This window comes from Chenopodium album, chromosome 16, assembly GCF_948465745.1.
Source record: "Chenopodium album chromosome 16, dcCheAlbu1.1, whole genome shotgun sequence".
Classification (NCBI taxonomy): Eukaryota; Viridiplantae; Streptophyta; class Magnoliopsida; order Caryophyllales; family Amaranthaceae; genus Chenopodium; species Chenopodium album.
The window spans coordinates 39,256,863-39,267,782 of NC_137849.1; the positions used below are offsets into that span (position 1 = coordinate 39,256,863).

Below are 10,920 nucleotides of genomic sequence, written 5' to 3' on the forward strand. Positions count from 1 at the left end.
ATCTGGACTCTTTGAATGCAGGAACCCCTAAGCAGAATGGACAAGAAGGATCTGAGGAGGGAAAGATAGAAAAGATAGTCAAAGAGTACCTCAAGGCAATAGAAGCCAAGATCGCCAAGATCCCTGGAATGCCAAAGCCCATGGAGGAAGAAGCATCAGATGGCTATATAGAGTCCCCTTTCTCAGAAGAGATCGCCATGGTGGTAGAGGGATATTCGGTCGTTGGACGATCACCCTAAAACCAACAATATTTCTACCTAAACCAACCTAAAACAAGTCTAGGGTAAGTAGAGGATCGTATCCACAGGGAATGGGTAAGTACACCGAGAGTATGAAACGGTTGCAATCTAGTTCGGTCACAAATTGGGTTTTGAATGGTAAGCTACTATATAAAAGAACGCTAGGGGAAACGGGATTCAACACCAACCAAAGCCAAGGAATCAATAACAGGGACAAATCATGAATACACATAGAGGATAGAAAAGGAACTTAACATTGCCTTCTTTCAAAGTCACAACATAAGTACTCCCTAGATTAAGCACTAACACGATAAGGATTAAGTCTCAAGGATAGGAAGTGGGTTTCTAGCTCGAGTTTGTCTCTCGATCGCTCCGAACTAGCATGAAGCTCGGATAATTGGGATTTCTCACCTAATTACCATACTAAAGCAACCTAGTCAATGAAACCAAACATCCAAAATCATGAAAGTAGCATAATCTAATTACACAAGAAAAGACTCACTCCGAAGCCCCATCTTTCGATGTGAGAAAAGGGATGAACACATGGGCATAATGTGGCCAACAAAATACACATGCAATTATCAATTCAAGCATAAACAACTATCAATCCAAGGTAGCACATGAATAATTCCAAGTCAATTAACCATAGCTTGGTTGGGTCTTCACCCAACCCCTAACTAAAAGACTACTCACTAAACATGGTGGAAATTACTCTAACAATTAAATCTAGGGTTTTCATGAATTCAAATAAGCTAGGAAAGAGATGAAACAAGGATGGATTAAACATGCAAGAACAAATAAACAAGATTAAGGGAGAAATTATCAACTCAAAGCAATTAAAATTAAAAATTAAGAGCAAGAGATAGAGGAAAGAGATTACTTAATAAACTTCAAAGTTGGGAAAATTGTTGAAATTGATGGAACAAACTTCCAATAATTCTACTACAATGATTGAGTTTGAGAAGATCTAAGCTAATTAATGAGGGTTGAGAAGAACTAAGGGCCTAGGAAAACTAAGAGGGCAAAAGAAGATCCAAAACTGAAGCTAAGTCGTCCTATTTATATGCCCAGAAATTACATCGTAAAATCCGTCAAAATTAGTCTTCAGAACAGGAGGAGCGCCCGCTCCAGTAAGTAGGAGCGCCCGCTCCTGGGCGTGGAGCGCCCGCTCCTGGGCGTGGAGCGCCCGCTCCTGGGCTCTCTGCACGCCCTCTCCTCTTGCACCAGTTTGAGGCAGTTTGTAGAGGATCGGGGAGGAGCGCCCGCTCCTTGGAGGCTGCACGCCCGCTCCTATATGTGCAGGGGGAGGCAGAATGTGGTGCTGGGATGAGGAGCGGCCGCTCCTCTAAGGGTGCACGCCCGCTCCTGCCTGATATTGCTCCCTCGAGAAAGTCTTCATGCTCACGCTACTTAACCATAATCTCATTGAACCTACAAACACGAGCACACACATAAAAAGAAACGGGAAACCCAAAAGATGCAAGTATGCACAAAAAGAGTTAGAAAAAGGGATTGAAGTAGGGGAAAGAGTACAAAATTGTGTTTTAAAAAGCCATGATAAGTGGACAAATAAAACACTTATCACATGGTAGAAGTGCCAAAGAGGTTCAGCACACCCAGCATGGCCATGTACGATGGAACAACAGATCCTGATGAGCATGTATCCCTTTACAAGCAGAAGATGATGACCAGCTCAATCCCTAGAGACATCAGGGAGGCCATCATGTGCAAAGGCTTTGGAGCCACATTATCAGGTCCAGCCTTAACTTGGTTCATTAATTTAGATAATGGGACAATTCGATCTTTTGCAGGAATGGTAAACCTATTCAAGATCCAGTTCGCCAGCAGCAGGAAAATAGAAAAGCAGTCATCGGATTTGTACCGTATTGTGCAAAGACACGGTGAATCCTTGAGAGATTACCTTAATAGGTTCAACAGGGAAAAGATTGGAATACACAAGTGTGATGCTCCTACAACCATTGAAGCGTTCAGAAGAGGATTGCTAGATCACAGTGAGCTCTACAAGGAATTGACCAAATATCCATGCACAACCTTTGAAGATGTACAAGCTAAGGCAATGGCTCAAGTCAGATTCGAAGAAGATGCATATGCAAGAAAGACTCCAGAGCTCAGAAAGGATGAAGATCGCCCGTCAAGAAGGAACAACAACTTCCCCAGGAGAGATAATCGATTCAAGCCGTATCAGCGTTCCCGCTTTGATGAAGGATCAGTCAACGTTGTCGAAGGAGAGTTTTCTGATTGGAGAGAAGATCCTGAGCTCCCACCAAAGTTGCACGAGTATTGCTTCAATGTCAATCCTGCAGGAGTAATAAGGACCTTGAACAAGATGAGAGATACTGTTCAGTGGCCTAGAAGGAGTGATAGGCCTGGGGAGAAGAAGGATCCATCCAGATGGTGTGATTTCCATTCAGATATTGGTCACACTACTGACGAATGTGTCGCGCTCAGAAAGGAAGTTGCATACCTATTAAAGAAGGGCTACCTCAAAGAACTCTTGTCAGACAGATCTAAAGCTTCAGGGAAGGATAGAGAGTCCAAGCAAGGAGGTCCTCCACCCCCACCTCCAATTGTCAAAACCATCTGTTTCATATCAGGAGGGTCAGAAGTATGCGGCCTAACATATTCAGCAGCGAAGCGGCACGCAAAGGAAAGTAATAAAGAGCAATCAGACAAGAGGGAAAAATCAAAGATAGACATCCCTATCATGTTTGAAGAAAGCGACGCAGTAGAAGGTCATCATGACGGCCTAGTAATCTCACTCCCAGTTGGAAATTGCATGATTAAGCGAATCCTAGTTGACAATGGAAGTTCTGCAAACATCATCATGCTGGATACCCTGAAGCACATGAACATAGATGAGAAGAATATAGTTAACAAGTCAACAATGCTAGTGGGATTCAGTGGGGAAACCAAGAAGACAAGTGGAGAGATTACATTGGCAACATATGCAAAAGGGATCAACCTGCAAGTCAAATTCTTAGTAATCGATACCCTGTCCTCATACAATATGATTTTGGGAAGACCTTGGATACACGAAATGAAAGCCATCCCTTCTACGTACCATCAGGTCATCAAGTTTCCTACTAGATGGGGAATTCAAGAAATCAGAGGAGATCCTAGGGAAGCCAAAGAATGCTACAAGATAGCACTGAAAGCAACATCTGCGGAAAAGAGTTCAGCATAGCAATCAGAGGATCAGCTGGGCCAAGAGGAGTTGAGTATATCAGAAGAGCAAGAAGCTACTGAAGTCCAGCTGAACCCCTTACATCCAGATCAGAAAGTCAGAATAGGGTCAGAGCTTAAAGCGGAAATCAGACAACAAATTCACGACTTTCTAGAAGAAGAGAAAGATGTGTTTGCTTGGACCCACGAGGACATGAAAGGCATTCCCCCAGAAGTTATCACTCACAAGCTAAACGTAGACCCAATGCATACACCAGTGAAGCAAAAAAGAAGAAAATTCGCGCCAGAAAGGAACAAGATCATTAACGAAGAAATTCAAAACCTACTGAAGACTGGAAAAATCAGAGAAGTAAGGTACCCGGAGTGGCTTGCCAACGTGGTGGTAGTAAGAAAGAAGAATGGGAAATGGCGGATTTGCATAGATTTCACAGACATCAACAAGGCTTGCCCGAAAGACCCATTCCCTTTACCTCACATTGATGCCATGGTAGACGCCACAGCAGGACACAAACTGTTATCCTTCATGGACGCCTACAGTGGTTACAACCAGATCCTCATGCACAAGGACGACCAGGAAAAGACAGCCTTCATTACCAGTCAAGGAATATATTGCTACAAGGTGATGCCTTTCGGGTTGAAGAACGCAGGAGCAACATACCAAAGGTTGGTAAACAAGATGTTTGAAAAACAAATTGGGAACACGATAGAAGTCTACATAGATGATATGGTAGTTAAATCCAAGAAGGCAGAAGATCATGTCAGAGACCTCAGAGAAGCATTCGTCATCCTGAAACAATATGGCATGAAGCTGAACCCTACAAAGTGCACGTTTGGAGTACAGTCAGGAAAATTCTTGGGATACATGGTTACGCAAAGAGGAATAGAAGCCAGTCCAGAACAGGTCAAAGCTATCCTAGATCTAGAACGACCAAAATACAAGAAGGATGTACAGAGCTTAACAGGGAAAATCGCGGCATTAAACAGGTTCATCTCAAAGTCTTCAGAAAAGAACAGAGCCTTCTACGAGGTACTGAAAAAGAACAAGGAGTTTAAATGGGAACAAGAACATGATGAAGCATTCCAGAAGCTGAAAGAATACCTAGCCAACCCGTTGATTCTCTCCAAACCTAAAGAAGGGGAACCACTCCAGCTGTACCTTGCAGTGTCTGAAGGGACGGTCAGCGCAGTCCTCACAAGAGAAGAAGAAAAGGAACAATTTCCAATCTACTATGTCAGCAAGACCCTGCTCAGTGCGGAAACACGATACGCCTCACTGGAGAAAATCATTTTAGCCTTGTTCACTGCTTCAGTAAAGCTACGTCCATACTTCGAGAGTCATCCCATACAAGTACGGACCAACTACCCCATCAGAGCTATCATGAGAAAACCAGAAATGTCAGGAAGGATGGAAAAATGGGCCCTACATCTAAGCAGGTACGACATACAGTATGAACCCAAGACGGCAGTCAAATCTCAAGCTTTAGCAGACTTCGTGGCAGACTTCAGCCCTACACTTGAAGAAGAAGCACAAAAGGAAGTACTAGCCTTACAGGAACCAAAGGCTGCACAAAAATGGACACTCCATACAGATGGTGCAGCAAACATACGAGGAGTGGGCTTAGGAGTAGTACTGACATCACCCCAAGGAGACAAGATAGCACAGGCAATAAGGTGCAACTTCAAGGCTACCAATAATGAAGCCGAATATGAAGCGCTCATTACAGGACTAACCGTTGCAAGAGATATGAAGATACAACACCTAGAAGTAATCTCTGACTCTTTACTCATGGTAAACCAAATCAACGGGCAGTATGCAGCGAAAGACACCAGAATGATTGCCTACCTAGAAGTCACAAAGAAGCTCATCAAGGAATTCAAGGAGGTCAAGATAGAACAAGTACCCCGGAACCTAAACACCGAAGCAGATGCATTGGCAAATTTGGGATCAAACATCAATCCAGAAGAATTTGGGGCAATCCCTCTAGTACATGTACTCTCACCAGCCATAGAGAAGGAATCAACCATGAGTGTCTACGAAATTCAAACAGGCCCTACAGAAGAAGAAGACAACAGTTGGATAACACCCCTGAAGGAATACCTCCTGGGCAACACGAAACCAACAGGGAAAGTAACAGCTCAAGCACTCGCTCAGAAAGCCTCCAAGTACTGCCTAATCAGCAATGTACTCTTCAAGAAATCTGCAGCAGGACCGTTCTTAAGATGCCTGGAAAGAAAAGAAGCTCAACAAGTCTTACAATCCTTACACAGTGGAGAATGCGGAAATCACTCCGGAGGAAGAAATTTAGCCAACAGGGCACTCAGAATGGGATACTACTGGCCCAGTATGAGAAAGGACGCAGTTGAGTTCGCCAAGAAATGCTTAGCATGCCAAAAACATGCGCCCTTGACACACAAGCCATCAGAAGAGTTACACCCAACATTGACACCGTGGCCATTTATGAAGTGGGGAATGGATATAGTAAAATTACCACCGTCATCAGGGCAGAGAGTGTACTTCTTAGCAATGACAGACTACTTTTCCAAATGGATTGAAGCAGAAGCGTACAAGGAGATCAAAGATAAGCACGTCATTTCATTTATAAAGAGGAACATTCTAAGCAGATTCGGGGTACCAGCGGAGATCATTACAGACAACAGGTCTCAATTCATCAGCAACAAAACCACCAAGTTCTGTAAGGAATGGAACATCTCCCTTATCACATCTACACCAAGATACCCACAAGCGAATGGACAAGCAGAATCAAGTAACAAAGTTCTTATAGGCAACATGAAGAAAAGGCTGGAGGGAGCCAAAGGGAAATGGGCAGACGAACTACCCAACATATTGTGGGCAGACAGAACAACTCCTAAAGGCGCTACAGGTCACACCCCTTTCTCACTGGTGTACGGGTGTGAAGTAGTAATACCGACAGAGGTAGAAGTGCCTACAGCAAGGTACGGACTGATGACAGAAGAAAGAAACCAAGCAGAACTAATTCACAATGTAGACACAGTAGAGGAGCTAAGGGAAGACGCACAAATGAGAATGGCAACATACCAACAGGAAGTAGCAAGATCCTTCAACAAGAACGTTAGAGTCAAAGCTTTCAAGCTAGGAGACTGGGTCCTCAGAAAGGTATACGAAAACACCAAGGAAGTTAATGCAGGAAAGCTAGCACCCAACTGGGAAGGACCCTATGAAATCACCAAGGTAGTAGGTAATGGAGCATACAGACTCAGGAATGCAGAAGGGAAAGAAGTGCAGCGAAGCTGGAACGCAGCACATTTAAAATTATATCATTTCTGAAGAAGGTACGCAATTGTTATTTCTATTTTGTATTTCAAGAAAACGCAAAAAAAAAAACAGAAAAACACAAAAATCTCTAACAGCCAGATTCAGCACGAAAGGTACTCATCTATCTTTATCTTTTGTCAATTTACTTTATGATCATTACGAGTACTGACTTTGGCATCGGAGGGCCGTTGGGGAAACCCACGGCCACCCCTCACCTTCTTCTGTTTTGCAAGGAACACGACTGACATTACTGAACAAGGATGCGACAAGTCCCTTCACTATAGAACAAAGGCAAGGCATTCCTGAAAAGAACAGACCTACTACCCTCACAAAACTTACAAACACACGTAAGTAACACCATTACTATACAACTGTAATACAACTGTAATACAACTGTAATACATTCGTGATACAACTGCAAACACACCACACTATGCAGAAAGGACAATCACACAGCAAGAAAGACAGAAATACTTAGTTGCATTGCAACAAAATTAAACAAAGCATCCAGCTACAGAAGCGTAGCACAAAATAAAAACAAATTATCCAGACTGCACTAAGGCAGTAAACAGAAACAGCATCCAAAGTAGTACATTTTTGATTAAAAAGAAAGGCGACACAACACCAGCTAAACTAATTTTCTCCCGTGTTGTCAGCAGGGGCTGCTTCTTCAGCTACAGGCTTCATCACCTCTGGGGCATCCTTCACTTCTTCATTGTGAGGAGAACTCACTTCCTCATCAGCAAAGCTCAGCAGTAGGGAACCAGGAGCAGCAGTCCCTTTAGGAAACGCCTTCTCAAAAGAAGCCTTGTCACCATCATAATCCCAAGCCTCATGCTTTCCTTGCTGAAACTCCTCCATCATCTCAAGACGTGCCTTCCCATAATAGTACGTAGCAGCATCAATGGACTCATTAGAAGCTTCCTTCAGGGTACTCTTCAACCCGTCCCGCTCAGAAATGCAGTCCCGATGCTTAGCCCGTTCAGACTTCAAAGCCTCAGTAGCAGCCTTGTACTTGTCAGACAGAGCATCACGCTCCTTCTTCATAGCCTCATACACCCGAGAAAATTCTGACACCTTGCCTAAAACACCAAGGCAGGACTGGAGGCTCTGCACAACAAAGATGAAGTGTAAGAAGCATATTTCAATAAGGTCGGTTTTATGCAAAAAAAATTTTGGAGTACACTATACCTGGAAGGACTGTACAGTCGCTTCTTGTGAAAGATCAGAAAAAGTCATTGAAGACTGGCGATCCTTGAAGGAAGGAAACAACAAGGTATCCACATGTGGAGCAAGAGAATCAAAGGAAAACTCAGCAGCGTCAACATCAATGGGTATCTCCAACTTCCTCTTAAGACCAGCACGAGGCGGAGGCGGAGGTGCAGCACCCCTAGGAGCAACCATCTTGATGGGAACAGCTTCAGAAGTCTGGGGGGACGAACGAGACTTAAGACGGCCCAAGATGGAAGATGAGCTAAGAAGATCATGAGACCTCGGTGACCTTGATGTATCTACAAGGAATACAGTCAGTTCAAAAATTGTACAAGGATCACATCAAATATATACAGCAAGGACGCTAATAACAAACAACCAAGACCAACAAGTACGCGCAAATATGTCCAACAAGGAAACAGCCAATTCAAAAACAAAAACACACAGACTAAAAACCAACCACGCATTCACAAAAGCATAAGCGCAACAAAACATCGAAACTCACAAGGGAGAAAGAAAACAAACCTTGAGACATGGCTGGAGCAACTTTCTGTTCAGAATCAGACTCGTCCAAAGACTTAATTTGAATAACTACCTCAGGCTGCGTCAGTTTGATGAAAGACCTCTCGTCTGCACTCAACTCGTATAACTTGTCTATCAAAGAGGGAGAATGAGAGCGTTGCTTCAATTTACTCACTGCAACCAACAGGCAAATAAGCCCAAATCAACAAAGAAGGAGAGAAGAACATAAAGGAATAAGAAAACAAAATACCTTCGGCCTCAACAGTGTCAATCAAAAAATCACAATCATCACCCAACGAATCAATCCTCACAAAGAAGAACTTGTGATACCACTTCTTGTCAAACGCCTTCTCCAAATCAGTCACCAAAGGACCAACACCATCCTTCAGGCGAAGACCAACCCGACCTTTACCACTGGTCCTGATAGTGTAAGGGTAACACAAATCCCTCACATCAAGTTCTATACCCAATTTCACACTCAGCAAATCCAGAATTCTCAATACCCTCCAAGTTTGGGGCAATAATTGACAAGGCGAAACCCTAACTCTAGAAAGAAATTGACGAACAAGAGCAGAAAAAGGAAACGTATGCCCAATTACAAAAGGGTACTCAAAGAAACACACCCAACCAGGGGCAATCCAGTCAGCCCTCTCCCTGGCTGACGGAATTTTCACCACAACCCCATCAGGAAAACGTGCAAGTGCAGCGATGTTCTGGACTTCCTCCTTCGTAACAGTGGAAGGATAGGTATCCTTGACAGGAAAGACATTCTGCGCCACCAAGTTCGGCTTTTTCACACCCTCATCCACCCCAGCAAACACCACTCTCACATGATCATCCATCGCAAAAACAAGAGAAAAGAAAAATACAAAGTAAAACAGAGCAAACAGAGAGGAGAGAGAAAATACCTGATGAAATTGAAATTAGGGGCAAAGCAATTGAAGTGATTAGACAACAGCCTGCACACCCAATAAATACCAAAGACGGAAATAAAACCGCCCTTCACAGTTATCGAGGAACTTGCTTTAAAACCGCCACCACTTTCTATGTTGCTAACCGTTGGAGCAATTTCTGAATTTCAAAATAATTTCTAGAATTTTCTTTAGGTAATTTTCACTTCCAAATACTTGGAAATAAAAATTAGGGGCAATTGTTGGGCCCGTATTGTAATACGATCCATAACATCTAGGGCATCAGTCCAAGATCAATGGTTCAGCAAAAATAGGCAAAACGGCTTGATTGGAGTAAACAAGGAAAGCACCATCATACGTATCAATCAAGAGGATACTTGCCAAAAATACACCTACAGAACAGGGAAGAAGATAAATCAAGAAGATCTTCTTCGTTTTGAATATATTCTGAAAATATTTGTAAACCCTAGGGATCCCTAGGTATAAATAAGTGTAATTAGACATTTTTAGCACACATGTACGCACATATACTCTGAATATAATAGAATTACTCTGCATTCATCTACGGAGCTTCGTCCCTACTGAAGAAGGAGGCTAGTCCTTATTCAGTATTGTATCTCTAAACTTACTCTTTTCATAGTAGAGTTCATTCTGTTTGTTTATTGTAGTTTCATTGCTTATCTATTGCTTTATCATTGCTTTATTGCTATTTTATGCGCTTTTGGTAGTATGATTGTTGTTACCCCTCAAACCTAGCAGATTCTCATATGTCCTTGTTGAGATTTGCCTAAACAACTAGACCACCACCAATTTCACCGTCACCCCCTCACCGTCAAATCCAATGACAAACACCATTGCCACCCAAAACTCCAAATTCCTTGCCTTCCTCTCCATAATTCGCCCCAAGAATTCGACATATTCGCTGAAGAAAATGAAGTTCAGATCAAATCACAGCACTTTGTTTGGATTTTGAATTTGCTCCAAATTAATTCTTCTGGGGTTCTTGTTTATTTTGTCCAATTAAATAAACCTTATTCCTCTGTTTCTTTCTCTCTTAATCCAATTCGTAAATCCTGTCTCTTTCCTTCTAATCTCTTTTTTTGATTATTTATTCTTGAAGTGTGCAGATCTAACCCAATTGTTGTTCTTCAAATGGATTTTATTTCTTCTGATCTGAATTTGAGAGATCTATTTGTTATTGTTTTATTGCTTATTGAGTCATTTTAATTTTTAATTGATTTTTTTTTTTTTTTTTGCATTGGTTTTTCTGGGTTTTTTTTTAAAAATTGATTAATCCCATTAAATGGGGAGAAATAGAAGCAAGAACTAGACTGAAAGATACAATTGAGAAGAAATGAAGAATTTTTTAGGAGCAAATTAATAAGAGTACCTTTTCAATTCTCACGCCAACGTCAGTGTAATGATGAATTTCGTTTCCCAAATTACAGCGGAGCATTTTAATAAGGTTTTTTTTTTTAATTGAAAAAAGGTATTAACCGGTTACAGGCAAGTCCCACCGGGATGTTTACCTACAATA

At 42.3% G+C, this 10,920-nt stretch overlaps 1 protein-coding gene across 1 annotated transcript; it reads left to right on the top strand.

Annotated features, from left to right (window-relative positions):
• The first annotated feature begins 2,052 nt into the window (after positions 1–2,052).
• On the top strand, positions 2,053–3,444 carry LOC145584258 (uncharacterized). The gene has a single exon (XM_081641141.1). It carries the CDS (start codon positions 2,053–2,055, stop codon positions 3,442–3,444), a length of 1,392 nt encoding a protein of 463 aa, XP_081497267.1.
• The last annotated feature ends 7,476 nt before the right edge of the window (positions 3,445–10,920 follow it).

What these genes read in the sequence shown, in the direction of transcription:
- LOC145584258 (XM_081641141.1), top strand. Translation starts at nt 2,053, where the DNA reads ATGGTAAACCTATTCAAGATCCAGTTCGCCAGCAGCAGGAAAATAGAA.